Here is an 18,703-nt window from a genome sequence, read left to right as displayed (position 1 = left end):
TCTTTGGTGGGATTCAGGAAGCAGAATTTGGAAAGGGGCTGGCATAATCCCAGGTGTTAGTATGAGGTTTCTAAACATCCCTGAAATTTCTTGCATAAAGATAGTTTCTCCTAATTTTGTGCAAGAAAATACACTTTAGAAGTTATAGTTCTCAATTAGTTACCTGGGCTTTCTTTCACTGTCACTGAAGTAGTTTGTTTCTGGGAGCTTATTTGGAGCCCTTGGAGGATTTTCATATGCCTTCTCAGTTACCCTAAAAAGAAATTTTTAAAAAATCAAGAAAAACCAAACCAACACAACAAGGGAACAAACACTTTTTAGAAATCATTTTCAACCACACAACTTTCAGTTACACTTACAGCCATAAATGTAAAAGCTTGGGCTAGAAACAATACATTAAATAAAATTCTCTTTTTCTTGAAGTTGTTAAATTGTTGCTTGGGGAAAGTAATAGAATCACTGACCTATAATTTTAAGTTGTCCAGTTTATGCTGGTAGATATATTCATATCAGAAACTTCATCTAACTTTAATTGAACTCTAGTTGCCTCAAAGTGCCCCCTGAGCTTTTCAACTGTTCAGTAATGTCTCAGTGGTTACTAGAATTCTGCATTTTCTTGGCAGTATTCTATAATGTTTTATTCTTGTTTTTACTGTATTTTAGTTCCATTTTTTTTCTTTTAATATACTGCAGTTATATTTTTATTAGAAATTACCAGCTAAACAGAATTATAGACCCTTATTTCAAAAAGCACGTTTATGATTCATGCAAAAGCAACCTTGTCTCCTGCAGTTTTCCCTGCCACAAACAAGACATGCAACCAAACATAAAAATAAACCTTGTCAGACAAATTACAGGATTTAAGGAATAAGTGCTAGTAATGTTTTTGATGATTTTACAAAGCAGCTCAGGCAAAGGCTGGTCTTGTTTTGTCCTGCCAAACATTATGTTCTGGAAAAACTTGATGATTATAAGCCTTAACTGTGGCTGTTTGGGCTGCAGCTTTATTTCGGTGAGCTTGCCAATGTCTGAAGCTTCGCTAAACGAGCCTTGCTCAGTGCTGGTCACTGTTTGATATGCACAGCATGCTGCACAGAGCAGCACCCACTATTGTGCTTGACTCCTAATCTGGCAGACCTCCTTTCAGAACTAAAAGAGAAATTCATTCACCATAGATACTCAGTATGTGCTTCTCTGCTCAGACTGTCAAGTGGGACTGCTAGAATAAAAATGTATTAAAAATAGCAAAACTACTTATGTATACAGATAGCTAAATTCTTCCTCTTCATTTAGATATGCAACTAAATGGAAGACTCAAAAAGATGCCATCAGAATGCTACCTAAAAACATATACTAACTTCACTTTAATTGACCAAAATGGATCTTAGTTTTTGCAAATAATGAAACCCCGTAGCAGTGAAACTTTTAAACTATGAATGCATTTACTTATATTTATTTGAGCTACTGACAGCTGAGTTCACAGAACACCTAGATAAGCATAAAAATACTTAATGATGATCTTGCCACCAGGTGTTTTTATTCATTACAAGAAACTATATGTTGAGTCATTGCTTATTATCAAAATGCATGCAGCTATATTGTTGTATTTGATTTATCAGGCACATTTTAGAAATAATACAGATATCTTAGGGAAGTTATGCAAATTCTGCTTGCTTGTACTAGGAATTAATTTTTTCTGGTACCACGCTAAACAACTACAACTCTTGATATTGGCCCTTTACATTTTAGAGAGAACCATAAAGGATGTCTCACCGCTTTTTACTGTGATCATCAACAGACTTGACTTTGGAGTGATCACCAAGGTCCTCATCTCTGTGGAAGTGAGAAAGACCTCATAATTAACCAAATTATTTCATTCAACCTAAACATATTAAGAAGGTTTAATTATTTATTTTAAAGAAGGAAAAAAAATGTATTTCACAAGGAAGAATCCTGATTATACTGAATATGCATCGCAATTTTTTCATATCATAGGTGTTTAGTTAGTTATGAAGTGTTATCAGTTCAAACTTCAACATTTTTCAGTTACTCTCCAGTGTAATACTACAAAAGAATGACAAACTACTCAAAAACACCAAGTTCATTATAGTATTGTAGGATAATTCAGGTCAGAATTTAGGAAGGTTTCTAATCCAACCTCTTGCTCAAAGCAGGGACAGCTCTGAGGTCAGACCAAGTTGCTCAGGACTTTTTCTAGTTGGGTCTTGAAAACCTCCAAGGATAGAGATGACACAACCTTCCAGGGGGACCTGCTCCATTGCTGGACAGTCCTCCTCATATATCCAGTCTGAATCTCCCTTGTACTAATTTGTGACCACTGTGTCACACTGTGTTCCTGTGCCTACAGCTTCCAAACTGACTAAGGCTCTATCATTTCAACTTGATAAAATAGTTTCATTCAGTACAGGCACCAGCACCTTGAGCTACGGAAACGGCTGCTGAAGTGTGTTATTTGCTTTGTCATTATATCCAGCCCAGATTCCTCTTACAAGTGTTGTTATCTAGGCTTGTATACAATCTCTGGAACCATGTGACCACATTTTTACTGATAGTGCGTAAATAACTGGCTACAAAATAGCTGTTTTCATGTCATAAATGTAATACATTAACATATGTAATCTATAAAATATATTGATATAATTTTATATTAATATTTTATATTACATGGTCTGTAAATAAAAATAATATTATTATCCATTGAAGGGACACACTGACTCTCATTTGAAAATGAATAATGATACTAACAAAAAAGAGGATTTTTGTTATTCATTTATATATGATATGGAACATTTCATATTAATTTAGGGAACTTTGATGGGCATGCACTGACCATTTAGGGTTCCAGTATGATAAAGTCAAGTACTACCTGCATTTCTTCCACAGTCACTTAATTATTTATATTTACTAGCCTGTATTTAATAAAGAATTTTACAAAGTTAAAGTTCTATGGTTTAAATAACATAAACCCATCAATTTTTATTCTTCTAATGATTTTAACAGAAAAGAGCCTATTAATACTATTATAAAACCAACCACAAACAGTTTATAAGTATATAAACGAAAGATAATGACAGCCTTGCCTCTTATTTTTCTGACAAGCAGTATTTTTCTCAGTAAAATCCTCAGGCTCTTTTCCTCTGAAACAACAAACAAATACAACCATTAAAATTTACCTCCTATGTGGGAAGAAGTAAAATGCACTAAAAAAGATATATATTTATGCTCACATTTAACATGAAAAAAAGTAAATTGTTAGATAAGTTCATGCTCAAAATTCACGAATACATGTTATAGTAAGGAAATATGTTTACAATTTTCCACTAGAAAGGTAAATTTCTTACAATTAAATTTTAAAATATTGTCCAGTACAGCCAAGAAAATAAAAAGACTTTGTTTAATCATATCAATGCCATCGTTTCAGGTTGTTCTTTGCCAGTGAAGGCTGAAGGAGAAACACGAATTTCCAAAGAACTTAGTATTAATTTACAGACTCCAAGCAGTTTAATCCTTGTTTGCATCGTTACTTTACAATATTTTTTTAAAATGTTTTTATTTCACTAAGAAACTTCTACTTCTTAGCATGCTACAAAATGTTGACATATTTTTGCTTCTGGAATTACAAGAAATTACCTCCATATATTATCATAGTAAATAATTAAAGAAATGATTGTCTGTACCCATACTGAAAATGTAAGCATCCAAAGACTCACAAAGTTTACATATAAGGAAACATTTTTTAAATTTCATAAATATAATTAAACTAGTGGCTATTTTTTCCTCTGTTTTTTTTTTTTTTTTAATATTTTAAAATGTTTCAGTGAATTAGAGAATGGAACGACTTATGAAAAGTACTGTAACTAGTGTAAAAAACCCTGATTCTCTTTAGGTAGAAGTAGGGAGGAAAAGCAAAAGACTCAGCTCTGTGAAAATTATAATTTGTTCACTTAAATCCTTAATAGGCTTATTAATCTTAAGATTTGGGATGCCTCCTAATATTCAGTAGTATCTCAAAGTCTTGGACTCTATCCTAATACACTCTCTGTGAATTAGAATTTGAGAAAAAATAATTGTACTCAACTTACAGGTTGGTGCTAAGTGTACAGATATATATATGTATGTACGTATGCATATATGTGAGATTGTCTACTCTAAAATAGATGATCACATGCTGGCAACATTTATGTCCTGCTATTGTGTAGAACATAATTCTTGAAGTTATTTCTAGCATTTTGGTGTTAGGTGTCACAAATATTATATAGTTCTTTCTAGCACTGTACTCTGGCAGTTCTTGCCTTTCTGTATGCTGAAGGGATGTTTACAGACCACAAGAAACTTGGCCTGAAACACACTAAGCTGAAGGGCTGTTCAAAAATATAAGTTCAAGCTGCTCTTTATGGATCACTGACCTTGCTGACTGAAATGCTTTGTTACACTCTGTTGGGGCAACACTTATCATCTGAGTTCTACAATATTTGGTTTAGTGCCCCTTCTCTAACTATATTAAAACTCTTCTTTAAGAGTTTTATCGAGGAAGAATACAAGGCAAGTATGGAAGCTTGCCATAGATATTACCTGTTCAGCTGGTAGTGCACATCCCAATTAATTAGTCTGTATTTTTGTATTTATCATTCTGTATAAGGAATGCTACTTATTAATCCATAAACATTTTACTGATATGTAACACTACCTTTCCTGACATTCTCATAGTTACAAACTACTCACTGCCTTAGAAAAGCAGGGTCTGAGAAGCTTTGAAGACTTACTCCTTGTCACTTGGCAAAGAACTTGGTTTCACTTTGATGGGGTTATCAGATTCTTGGCTCCTTTAAAGACAGAACGAAAACCAGATCAAATCACAATTAGTATAGCCAGCTGTCAATTAGCGAAATTAAATACTTACTTTAAAAGAAATTACAATTGGCACGTTCTTTATGAAAGACAAAATTAGACTGATGAAAAGTTCAAAGCATACATCATTTCAGTAATTCAAAGATATTCGTAGACACATTCATATGACCCCATATGCACATAAGCACACATTTTTCCTGGAATAATAGGACCAAATAATGTTTTGGAAACAACTATTAATACCTAATACTTATGCCAAAAATGATAATTCCTCCTGAACATGCGTCATAGACAACTTCAAAGAGTGCCTGACCTCTAACATATGATATAACAAAAATCTTTACGAGACAATACGATCGGTCAGATATTCTTGATATGAATAATTTCTTACCTAAAAAATAATTATGGACTGAGTCTTTCTGGCTAAATCAGTCAAAAACTCTATTAGGTAGGCTATCTAGACCAGCTCCTTCCCAAGTAGATTTTCTCCTCTCAAGAAATTTCATGTTTAAACTGAGGAATGCTGAGAGCTAATCATATCCACTGATTCTTGAACTTCCATGAAAGAGATAAGATGTGATTTACTGTTATTATCTCATGTAAGATTAAAAAAAAATATTCCCTGAACTAGATATTGTTGGTTAATTAATTTACTTTTTTTTTCAATACAATAGCATTAAACATGTAATATATAATCATGTAACGTAACTATGAAAAATAGAAATAGAAATCAATGCCTTTTATACTTTGTACAGAACATTTAGTAGTATGAAGTCAGAACATGGGGTGCAAAGGATGTCACTGGTATAAATGTTTCTATAAAACATTTATGTGAAAATGCATTTTCCAACTAAAAAATCTTATGCAACTTTACCTAAAAAAGTTACCATCTACCATCTTAACTCACCACAAAAAAAAAAAAAAAAACAACTGAAAAAATTGCCTCCTAAAAAGAAAGCAATGGGAAAAGAGTGATGCCCATGACAGTGCCCCTGCTGCAGGACCTGTTGTATAACCTGGTAGTCAACAGCGCTCCCTATATCTCATGTCTGAGGTTTCATTCTGAACAGTTCTGTCATGAAACAACATCTCAGTGAATAATAGAGACAACCTTTTCAGATTTATTTTTGGTCGTGTTTGTCAGCTTCAGAGCTCCCTTTGCTGAGATTACCAAGATCTCTGTTTAGGAACTAAACAAAAACAGCTCAGTGCAAAGAGACTCTACTGCCATTTAGCTAGAATTCCATACCAGTCATTAATAAGTCTACATACTATATACTTCTGCAAATTCTCTTTATATTACCACAGATTTCACACTTTTTAGAGTTTTCCTGTAGAAGCTGGAGTCTTGTGATTGTCCAAAAATACCCTTTCCTTTACCAACTGGATGGCTCTTTGCTTCCTCAGTACTTGCATGTAGCAACACTAAAATGATAGTAAGTCTGATAAGACCTCAGATAGTTCCTTATTAACTTACATTTTTGCAGTTTTTATTAAGAAAAAACCTCCAGCTGCGCATGTGTCTGACTTGAGTAAAATATACATAATTATTCCTGTCTTTTGCATCTTCCATTCCTTTATGTTCTTACAGGTACTTAAAATATGCATCTCAAGTCTTGTATAAAGCCTACTGAAGCTTTGCAATTGCATCAACCTCAGTTATGATCTTTATGTGCTATGCAACCCTCACATATGTATCAGCCTCAGTGTTGCATGTTCACCCAAATAATAGAAAGCAGATTTGGGACTCCTGTTTATTCTGGCTGCAGTCATATGTGGTTTACTCAGCACGGTTATCATCTGAAGCCTTTCTGCTTATTTCTGCTGACTTTCTCAGAGTGGAGCAACAGAAAGGCTGTGACAGTAGCAAAGCTGTGCTCTGCAGGCCAGTGCACTGATTTTCAAAGGAATATAAGCATTTGGAGAACGAAATTCCAATATGCTTTTCATGAGACTTAACTCAGTAAAACAGATATGATTGAAAATTTTACGCATTGTATAGATATAAAATATTGTATTGACTTTTTTATCATTTTCCATTTCATATTTTTTAAAATTACTGGGGACTCTTCTTTCAGAATGAGATCAAATAATTGAAGACACCTTCCTATAAAAATAATCAAACACAGTGCAGATAAAATGTGCTCCCGCCACAAGGCTCAAATACTAGAACTTTTTGTGTTAGTCTTTGTAAGAAAGGTTAACGTATCTTAGTGTTTTTTTATCAAATGGTACACAAATGGATTAATAATAATATAGAAATTGTAAAACACTTGGAAGTTACATCACTTATATACTTGTTGTAGGCATCATTTTTCTGTCAACAGGAAAGGAAGAAACTCCCTCGAGATTACCAGGAAAGATTATAGCTTTAGTACACAATACTTTTAATTTTTCGCATGTATTTTAACACTCTTCCCAGGTACCTTCAGATTTTCTTTATCTTAAATTGCTCAGTTCACTTTACACAGTTTTGAAACAAAACAAAACAAAACAAAAAAAAAAAAGAAAGAGGAGTTAGCTAAAATAGTTTAATTGCTGCCTATTTGGAAGCAATAAAAAATATTTACAAACTTCCAATAATTTAAGAATCATTCCTTCAGAAATGTGTTTACTGGCCCATATTAATCCTTGGTGCAACTCGAGGGATAGCTGAGTTAGTTCACTTCTGTAGACTTTAAATCACTGCGACTTTGCAGCCAAAAGCATCTTTTACTTCTTCATGCATTATTTTCAGTGTTTTGAGTATCCCAATGCACTGACTGGCTTGCAAGGAAGATTTTGGTTGCTGTCCAAAGGGACAGTAACCAATGTAATAAAATTCTAGGCTGTGTGTGTGACCCTTGTCAATAGCAGCCTGATTTATATTATGCCAACACTGAAGTGTCCTAATAAGTGAACAGAAACAGTTGTACCTGTAGATTTCAGCACAAAAATACATGCTGACTGACCCGTTCAGCTGCGCTTTATGGTTCCTATCGAACAAACCTTCTGTAAAACATAACCCTTATAAGATATTTATTTATTGCACCGGTAACTTCTCTAACTTTCATCGTCATGAAATATCTGCTTGACATGAGCACAGCAACTAATCAGGGCTGGTGTCTTGCAAGTTCTTTGCCTTGAGGTGGCTGGCTGGTGCAAAGGAGAGGTCATAGGAGACGGAGCTTCAGGCTACTGGTTCAAGCATAGTTCAGGTTATTAGCAACTAAAGCTAAAGTCTGAGCACTGTTATGTGTAAAAGGATAACATGTAAAGTAGGGCAAGCTGCAGAACTTAATAGATAAGTCAGAAATTATCTGATTGGGTTCAGGGCATACTTTTGCTGATTTTTATCAATCTTTTTTAGCAAAGCTACATTTACTTGAGTAATAGCACACAGTGGGTACCAGGGTTATCCTCACATAACCCAGTCTCACAATTAAAAATTGTAATGGATATGCAATACAGGGCCTCAGCAGAAATTCAGGTTAGGTTTTGTTGGAGTTGATAGCATTCTAAGAATCAGCAACATAATTTATACCTTTTCTAATATTTCTAATAGACATGTCAAGGTTTAAAGTGGGGAAGAGACTAACCTATCTATTAACACATTAAGAAGGTTTTTTCTGAATATCAGATTATCAAACGCAATGAAAGTCTGTTGTGTAGAAACCTTTCCAGTTACAGGTATAACTATCATTTGAGAAAATAAACTGTTTCAGTGTCCAAGGCTGGTTGAGCTGAATTCTTTCTTCTAAAATTTGTCAAGAATTTTTAAACATATAGATGCTGATGGAAAACAGCAGCATAAAAACTTCTATACAAAGCAGTTGAGACAAACTTGGGGAAATATCTTCCAAACGTGGTAGGTGGCTTGTAATAGATGCTGACATTTTTCATAGGTCATTCCAAAGGATGCCACCTCCAAGCATAGTATTTTCAGAGACAGTCATTGCATCACTATGAACATTCTGCCTAGGGTAAGTGTTTTTGAAATGAATGAGGACGAGGTAGGTCAGACAGCCTGTCAGGAGCAGAATATATAGTTTGCTCATGAATTCAAGAAGATGACGTATTTTAATAAAGCCATAGGACATGACTGGAATTTTTTAGGAGTTTTTGTATTCTGTGTAAAAATAAAAGTACAGAGGATTTTGTACCACATTTTGTACAAAAGCATCAAGTACTGAAAAAAATGAATGTATTTGTTGTAAAATAAAAGCATTAAGACTTAGATTAAGATCTAGATCTGCTTGTTATCAACACTGAAGTATGGAAGACAATTCTATTGACGAATTTACTTTTTTCTTTGTAAGTAACCACCTCTATTCTGCCTCTCACATCCTCTTGCAGAAAAATGCTTAAAATAGCACCAGGAATCTACAACAAAACGCCACTCTGAATGACAGAATAAATGACGTGCAACTGGGCCACTGTGAGCCTCATGCTATAGACTTGTTAACCATTAATTTTGCTGCTGCCATCTACTATTTTGCCTCAAAATGCTTGTGTAAAATAGGATTATAAATTTGACAACTAATGAAGGAAGTCCAGTGGAATAAAAGGCTTGCAAAGAAAATAAGTAAAGTAGGTTTAAAAAAAAAACTGTCATGGCAGTCTGCATGCAAAATTTATGCCTTAGTTTAACAAGACATTCCTACTCTGCCATATCTTGGACCCCTATTCTTCTCAGACACAAACAAAAGGGGAAATTATTTAGGGCTTGTGTAACAACTTCTCCAGAAACTAACTAAATTTCAAAAGCTTAATATGTCTGACCCTGAATCAATATCAGCAAATGTTCCTTCATTTACAGAACAATTATTTTCTGCATTATCTCATTTTGTTAATGTTAGGTATCTAATGTCTCCCTTGATTTAACATACAAAAGACCTAAAGACATGCGGAGTAAGTAAGGTATAAAAATGAATGTATTATGTAATCACATAGTATGATTTTTTTTTTCCTCTTATACTCTAGATTAAAAACTTAGACAAATTGAGTTGTCTACATTTTGCTTTGACTTTAAGTCTGCACTTGATTTCTAACTCAGTTAATCTGAGTTAAAGATCTAATACTTTTCAGTCCTTCTGCTCTGTGAGATTTGTTTGTGAATCTCACTTATTTCAGTGGAGAATAATGCTGTAATTCTGGTTTAACTGATGACAAGTCAGATCACCATCAAAAAGGAAAACACAAATTAATCCCACCCAGACATTCAGGCACAGCTAATACTTTGTTTGTTTGTTTTCTTTTTTAATCTTGAAAGAATTCAGATAAAGCTTCATATGGCATAGGAACAGGAACCATGGAACCATCCTTACAAAAGGGCTTTAATGATGTCATTAGTTGTTTGATGAAAGCAAAACCTTCTTAAAAAAAGCCTTCTTAAAACTTGTATTTTTAAATTCTGAAGACAATGAAGAAAACAATCAACAAGAATACATTTTTTAAAGTTTGATCACATTTTTATGACTGTCCTTATGCTGAAGACAAATTGAAGTTAATCCTGGACATGTGTGGGAGAGTGAGAAACAAAATTTTAAACAGACCTCAGCTATTCTCTTGAACCTTGAGTATCAGGCAGGAGAGTATGTGACCACAACTCCCTAGTCATTCAGTGAATGCTTACTTAACCTGTAAAAGTCTTACTGAGCCCATTTTTAGTCCCTGATGTTCCTTAATTCCTGAAGGCTTTCTTGCCTTGTTACCTAGAATGTTGTCATCCCTCTTTGCTGATACAAGAACGGTTCATATAATACCTAGGCATCAATATTGTAGGTGGTGTTTTATGGACCAGAAAACTGAAGTACCGCACAAATTTCAGAAGACTTGCTGTAACGTCTTCAATCAATGGGGCACTTCATGTCAAATCCCAGATACTCAGTGAGGTTTCAGATTTACTCACTCTGTCATCATCAACATCATCAGCAGCAATCCAGAGGCAGATCTATTCATGGAGTCATACACAGTATTTTTAGTAGATCTCCGTCTGTTTTCTGATTAAAAGCCCTGAACAGGATTAAAAAAGCTCCTGAGGTGGCTCTCTATTTCTGGATGGATGATGTTGTAAGATACATATAATATTTCTGAATGTGATATCAAAAAAGTTACATCTGTTGTCCTTTCTTCAGTGATCTCTCCCAGTTGATGTCCTGCAAAGCATTCTGATCGACAGCTTCTTCTTCTGACATGATGGAATATGCAAAGACCACACTAACCAAGTCTGGCTAAAACCTTCAGGCCTTTTCTGACCTAGTCATGTCAGCACAGAAAAATACAAAAACAACTGATTGCCAACTGGGCCTTCCAAGTCTGAACCAAAAAGAATTGGCTTTGAGTATGTCAGGCATCTCGCTGGATAGAGCTTAACATCATGGGCCTGGCTGAGTTTTGATCTGCCATCCATGACTGCTTTACCATCCCTATGTCAGACTTTGTCACTAATAACTGAGAATGAATAAAGAAGTTATTTGAGAAAAGAGCAGCATTTATTCTGAAACAGGGTGCATTTCCTTTCACACTGCTATGCTCAATAATCAGTGCCAGGAGCCCTCATTCAAACCGTTCATCAATAACAGCCGAGGATGAGGCAAGAGAAGAGGTCTGCAGTCAACTGTGAATGACAATTTATACTGTGCCAAAATCAGGGTAATGCTTAACCCAGAGGATTTTGGAGTTACATACAGAGGAAGAAGCTGTTGATCAGAATGTTTTAGACAAGGTGGACTGGGAAAGATCACTGAAAAAAAGGACAATAACTCATTCAGTTTTGCTTGGAGGGTATGTGTGATCCTGTAAACACTGTATTAACTCTTCAATTAGGAATTATGGGCTTGGATCTCTTCACATAAGCTCTGCAACAGCAAATCATTTGTATCAACGTGAAGAAAAGCTATAAACCAGCATTACACTGAATGCAGATTCTATCAGAACTGGGAAGCAGAAGGTCTCTGTCACTAAGAAGTGCCTTCATTGGAAACGCAAATGTATCATAAAAAATGACTGCCTTAATTTGTACCATCAGAAGCAATTTAGAAAGTGTAAAACCATTTCACTTTACCATAAAAACAAACTTGTCATTGTAGCCAAAAGCAAGATCTGGCTGCAGTTACAACTACTGAATTATGAATAGTTCTGTTTAGTATCCTTGCTTCCAACATTTTTTGAATGACACAAGTGTCCTCTAAAACAGGTCTCCTTAAGGTCTCACTAACAAGTGTGAGCAAGTAAAAATGACATCACAATGGAAAAGTCAGAGAGACATACCTGGTGAGCAAATCATGCCTTCTAATTTTGGTGATCTAAACTTTAGTTCAACCTAAGGTAATTCTCTAAGCTGTTTCTAGTGGCTGTTTGAAACTTCCAGTCTCTTTTCATAGATCAGATTTCTCTTTCTCATGCAATGGGAACACATAATTGTCCAATGCCTCAAAATGCATCTACATGTTCTCTCAGTTTTGTGCTCTTTACAGTTCCAGAATAATAAAAGTTTTATCAAGAAATGTGCATATAAGAGACCTGGTATATCATTTTTATACTTTATGTAATTTACTCACATTTTTTATGTAATTTGAAAAAAATCTATGTCGTTCTTTTTTCCCCTCTTCACAGTTGCCAAATGTTGACAGACACAGAAAAATTGTCCTTGTTACAAGAGATAGTCTAAGCACAGGTAACTAATGTGTTATTCTTTCACAGTCTTTAATAATGAAATCGGCCAACACATCTCAGGTCAAATAGGAACATCATTAACAAGGACCACAATACAAACATGTTTACAGCATTGTCTGAGTTTGCTACTATCTGGCAGGAGTAATTATAGTGGATTATCCTGTGCAGTATAGGAAAACCCTGTACAGAACTAATAGTCAGTGAACCGTACTTCATAGAAAATGAAATGCTAAAGAGCCAAAATATGGTATTTACTTAAATATGTCAGAAAAATATTCTAGTTGTTTGTTTCTGACCCCTAGAAATTGCCTCTCTCACCCATATACATACAAATACACATCTGAGATGTTTTCTTCAACCTAACTCAGCAGTTGATGGCACACCAAAAATAAATGCTTATATGAAAGTTTCTACAGTATGTTCTGTGCCCCTACATACTAGTAGCCATTCACTGGTAGTGGACAATCTCACTACGGATGTTTTAAGATCTCCAAGTTCTTACATAGGTCTTGTTACTACCACCTCAAAAGCTTCTCCTCAAATATATCCAGCACAAATTCTGATATATCTGTGCAAAGTAAAAGATAAATTCATTACTTCTACAATTTATGAATTGCTGGAAATATGGTTTTCTAATTACTCTGCTTACTTTGGTGGTAATACTTGTTACTGCACTCGTGAATGTGGCCCACCATGCCAAACACTGTTACTTTCTGTATAGATCCCATATGCAAGGAATCACTGTACTAGTGTACAAGTGAACTCCATATAAAAGCATTTGATAGAAATACATATTTTTGCTTCCTAAGTATAATCATTAATGAAAGATCGACTAAAGCTCTGTTAAACACCCTCAGGATGTTTGATGTGATTTAACAAGATTGCTTACAAGACAAGATTGTCTTTTTTTAAAAAATACTTTTTTTTAAACACCTGTGTTTAATGGTTGCTATAATTCTGTAACAGAAAAACACAGAGTGAGAGTCTTGGGTCTCCACTGAAGTGGAAATGAAACACAAAAATAACTTAATAAGCAATGGATAAAAAACCCATTGAGTAAATCAGAAAAATGTCTCTGTATGTATCCAGTGCAGTGCTCATATGCTGCTGCATTTGTGACATATCAAGAGACCTGATTTGTGGATGACCTATTGTGCTTGGAAAAGTACACCATTATTAGACAGTGCTTCTCTTTACTTTTTCTGGATCCTAGCCTGTTTATGTTGTCTGGGGTACCTATAGATGCCCTAACTAATAATGAGATGCTTGTTCCATTCAGTTAATCATCTCCAAAAGACGGAGATCCATATGTTCATGCCTCCAGATATGTCATATATATTATTGTATACTCTGTTTTAAGATGGATGCCATATCTATCTGTTCTACTCGAAAACAATTAAAAAAATTCTTTTTATGTTAATAGAATCAATGTTAGGCCTTGCATGGAATATTATGCAGGGAAGCTTACACTTTTAGTCCAAGAGACAGTATCTGACATATTTTTTGGGTAAATCTCTTCCAAAAGATTTTCCTTTTATCATTGACCAGTCTGATAGAAAACCAATTGCCATTTTCCACTTATAATGAAATTAATTCATTAATCCTTTAACATCCTTATCAGAAGCAAAAGACAAATAATCAATTAACTATGACTTAAAAAGCATGACTTGAAAATCTTTCAGTTCTAAGTAAAAATATAGGGTATTAAAGGGTGTAAGATAAAATATTATTCTAATAAATGTCTATGTTACTAGAAATACGTTTTGTGTAACTATTTACCTCCCCTGTGTGGCACAATTGTTTTTGCCAAAAGTGTAGTATTTGTATGACATCTTTATACAGAAATGGCACTTCTACTGGTAGCTGCTTAATATGTTTTTGTTTAGCATAAATTTAACAAAAATCTGTAGTTTTGTGAAGCTGACACATCAGCAGCAGATGGATGACATCTGAAGCACCAGCCAAATGTAAAGGAGGAGTAGGGAGGGCTGAATTTTGCCCACCAAGATTACAGGCTACTTATGGTTTATATACTGACACAAATAGCTTTAGCAGCACAATGTTACCATAGAAACTTGTAGACCAGTAAAATATTCCTCCAGTTCTCCACCAATGGAGGGACAGGAATACAAAGCTTGATATGGTAATGAAAGCCACTGGGGGATGATGAATGTGAACTGATTGAGGGTGGGGATTAAGTAAAACCTTAATGAGCCTTTAGGAATGAAGAATGACTGTGACTTCCCTAGTTAATACAGTGGTGTATTTAATTCTCTAAGAGCCCTCACATATGTTGACAGGAAAATATTTCACTGAAATATTGCTTTTTTCCTAGAGATTACACTGTCAGACATCTTTTGGATGTTTTTCTTAATTATTCTATACTGGTTTTATACACTTGGGGAAGGGGGCATGGTTCAAAATATAGACTGCAGTTTCAGATCACAGAAAACTGTATTTTATTAATAAAATTCTATAAAATTAGCTAATTCTAGTGTCTGCATCTTTTCATATTTCCAGATAGAAACTACAGAATGAGCTACTGTAATTCTTAGTGCATATCTAGAAATGTATTTCTGATTCGCTCACTTTTAAATTGCATATTCAGGCATTTTATTCTGGTCCAAGTCACAGAGTCAACTTTTTTTAATGGTTATTGCTGATTGTTTTGAAAACTGTAACATCTCCATCAGTAGAGAACCTCACAATTTGCTGGCATTTCAGTCTAAAAAAAAAAAATCTATGTTTTCATGATATTCTGTACACTTTCCAAGATACATTAGTACATATGCCATCTGACTCATACCACAAGAACAAGTCCATCTGTTTAAATGTACTAATTTTGTCACACTAAATGGTATATGTTGGGCTTTTACTATGTAAAATGCTAACACTACAATGCACAAGTTGGTTTTTTTTATCATAGTGGTGTGTAGATATTACATCTTCCACAATTCATTAAAGACCAAAGAAAATATACTATATAATTAATGCAACTGCAATTCATCTGTTTCCAGTCATTTGCAGCAATTATCTATATGCTATTCTTTAAGATGCAGGCTAGACAGACTGAAAGAATGAAAAATGAAACATCTGAGATAACTCAGCAGATCAATGAGACGAAACTCAACTTTGTACTTCTAGATCAATTGTGTTGACACACCAGAAGGCTGTGCTGATATCCAGCGAGACCTGGACAGACTGGAGGACTGGGCCGAGAAGAACCTGATGAAATTCAACAAGGGCAAGTGGAGAGCCCTGCACCTGGGGAGGAACAATCTCAGGCACCAGTACAGGTTAGGGGTGGACCTGCTGGAAAGCAGCTTTGCAGAGAAGTACCTGGGAGTTCTGGTCAACAATAGGTTGACCATGAGTCAACAATGTGCCCTTGTGGCCAAGAAGACCAACGGTATCCTGGAGTGCATTAAGAAGAGTGTGACCAGCAGGTGGAGGGAGGTTCTCCTCCCCCTCTTCTCTGCCCTGGTGAGGTTGCATCTGGAGTACCACATCCAGTTCTGGGCTCTCCAGTTTAAGAAGGACAAGTAATTGCTGGACAAGGGAGTCCAGCAGTGGGCTACAAAGATGGTTAGAGGTCTGGAGCTGAGTCTGAGAGAGCTGAATCTGTTCGGCCTGGAAAAGAGAAGACTGAGAGGAGATCTTATCAATGCCTACAAATATTTCAAGAGTGGATGTGAAGAGGATGGGACCAGACTCTTTTCAGTGGTGCCAAATGATAGGATGAGGAGCAACAGGCACAGACGGAAGCACAGGAGGTTCCATCTGAACATGAGGAGGAACTTCTTTACTCTGAGGGTGCCAGAACACTGGAACAGGCTGTCCAGAGAGGTTGTGGGGTCTACTTCTCTGAAGACATTCAAAACCTGCCTGGACACTTTTCTATGCGATCTACTCTGGGTGAATCTGCTTTAGCAGGTGGATTGGACAAGATGATCTCCAGAGGCCACTTCCAACCCCAACCATTCTCTGAGTCTGTTAGGATGAGGTAAATGCTGCATTTATCACACACCATGTCCAAATGAGCTATCAAATATGGAAATCAAACCAGCTGAGTACTTAATATCACATTTATCAATGTTTAACAAAATGCTGTTTTGATTATATCTGCTTCTGTTACCTCACTGTAAGTTGATCATCCACATCAGTCTTTGATTTCTGTGGGGTCACCTGTTCTGAGGCAAGGGCAGTCCTGCAATATGAATTGTGAAAACATACTTAATGCACAAGAAGATATTTGGAAACACATTATATCATCTAAATGGATTACCATTGTAGGTAGTGCATTTCTTACAAAAGTAACCCCAGTGATTTTTGGTTTTCCTTGAGAAACATTTTCCCGCATTTTTTTCTTTTTTTTCTTTACATATATATAAAATAAAAATAAAATGTGTAATATATATATAAAGAATTACATACATAATATATAAAAAGAATGAATATATAAAAAGCTATATAATGCTTTATTTCATGAGATTACAACATCCAGTGAGTCTTGAAAAATTAGTATTCAAAGACTAGCTGTTTTGTTAGCATGGATATAGTAATAAAGTGCAGTTCCTTTACTGTTTCAATAATACTTTAGTAATAAAGGATTTTTAAACACTTTTCCATTACCTACTAAATAGATTTTACTTATGTAGTAAAGACTAACATTTCGTTTATTTAGCAAAGTACTGATTTTTTAAAAACTAAGTAAACAATTTCACTTTCCTGTTTTTACTTATTTGTGTGAGTAGTCAGATTGGTCATTACAAGAATACTAAAATTTTAACAAATTATAAAAAAAGGGAGAATGTAGGTGATACAGTTGGATGTGAAAGTTACAGGTTTCTTTAGAGAATCTTCCAATTAGGATGGCAACTAAACCATGACAAGTTTTATAGCTGTCTTAACTATAAGCCATGAATTTACAGGTTGGTTAAGTAATCTTTTCCTAATTTAGGCCTTGTGAAATGCATGCTTAATTAATTAATTAATTAAATTTAATTTCTAAAATTAGACCAACCTTTGCAGACATTCAAATAAGTTTAGAGTACTTTAAGTCAATTTACCTTATATTAATACCTTCTATTACAAGTCTTTGCATGTGCACAGCTTTTTAATTCACCACTTTCTTTTTCTTCATTTTGTGTATACTCTATTTTTCACTCTTTATAGCAACAGTTTAATATAAAGGAATATTTGCATTAGCAACATATGTAACTGTGGAACTAAAACCATGAAGCGGGTTTAAATTTTTTGTAGAGTTACAGTTGGTTTTTCTGTTTGAATAAATATTCAATTAAATATTCTAAGCTATGTGAAGAGTTACATTTCTGCAAGGAAAAAAGTGTTCTTCATGCAATTCTGTGACATTGACTACAGAGGATCCCTCGCAGATAAATTATACGGTCTGTGTATTATAAATATATGTAAAATAATAATCAAGGCTTGTGCACAGGAGTGTGTTGCACTTCTAAATCTACTAAGAAGCAAAGTAAGCAAGACGTACGTCATTGGAGCCTCCGAATTTTCTGAAGTGGTCCTAAGGAAAGAAAAGAGTAAGCATTTCAGAAACCAAGTAGCAAAATGCCAGTATTGAAGCACTTTGCAAGATTCTGAATCAATCAATGGCAGTTAATTTTGCTTTTTCTTACTTCCTAAGTGGTTGTTTTCTTTGTTTCTTAATGTGGAACACAACATGCTTAACTCAAGTAGCATAATACTAAATTCTAATCATATTCTTTATATGTTAATAAGACAATTATTCTTCAATCAGTATTCTCCAGTCATTCATTCTGATCAATAGTGTTCTGTTTTCACCACACAATTTATAATCAAAAAACTCAAATACAGTGAGGTGCTTATATTCTTAGCTTCAACTGCAACATCTCCTAAGTGTTCTATAAAGTGTGCTTAATCAGCTTGGAATGGAGGTGAAGCACTCCAGAGGCTTCCATGTCATGCTTGACTAGTAGAAGGCTGGGATCAGGTCTCAGAATCAGGAAATGTAAGTGAATAATAAACCCTGACCAAAAATCCTCCAAACCCATGATTGCTGAACTCCCTTCCTGGGGATAGCAGAACAATTGGCCATTCTCATATCTGAAGAAAAGACACAGGTCTTTGCTCCACCTGTCACTAAGACTCATATTGACCTTATAAAACTGTGGTTATTAGC

General features: G+C 34.9%; 1 protein-coding gene across 3 annotated transcripts in view; it reads right to left on the bottom strand.

The window, feature by feature from the left end:
- SCEL (sciellin) overlaps positions 1-18,703 on the bottom strand; it is a 51,769-nt gene that overhangs the window by 8,618 nt on the left and 24,448 nt on the right. For all 3 annotated transcript variants that reach the window (XM_071806462.1, XM_071806459.1, XM_071806466.1), the window contains 6 exons: positions 18,035-18,067; positions 16,661-16,732; positions 4,785-4,844; positions 3,102-3,158; positions 1,774-1,833; positions 164-253 (listed from right to left, as the gene is read on the bottom strand). In XM_071806462.1, the coding sequence (XP_071662563.1) occupies positions 164-253; positions 1,774-1,833; positions 3,102-3,158; positions 4,785-4,844; positions 16,661-16,732; positions 18,035-18,067 (372 nt within the window). The remainder of the gene's footprint in view (positions 1-163; positions 254-1,773; positions 1,834-3,101; positions 3,159-4,784; positions 4,845-16,660; positions 16,733-18,034; positions 18,068-18,703) is intronic.

This window comes from Patagioenas fasciata, chromosome 1, assembly GCF_037038585.1.
Source record: "Patagioenas fasciata isolate bPatFas1 chromosome 1, bPatFas1.hap1, whole genome shotgun sequence".
In the NCBI taxonomy this organism is placed as follows: Eukaryota; Metazoa; Chordata; class Aves; order Columbiformes; family Columbidae; genus Patagioenas; species Patagioenas fasciata.
Note: the sequence above shows the minus strand (reverse complement) of the source record. Positions and strands in the feature narration are given on the sequence as shown.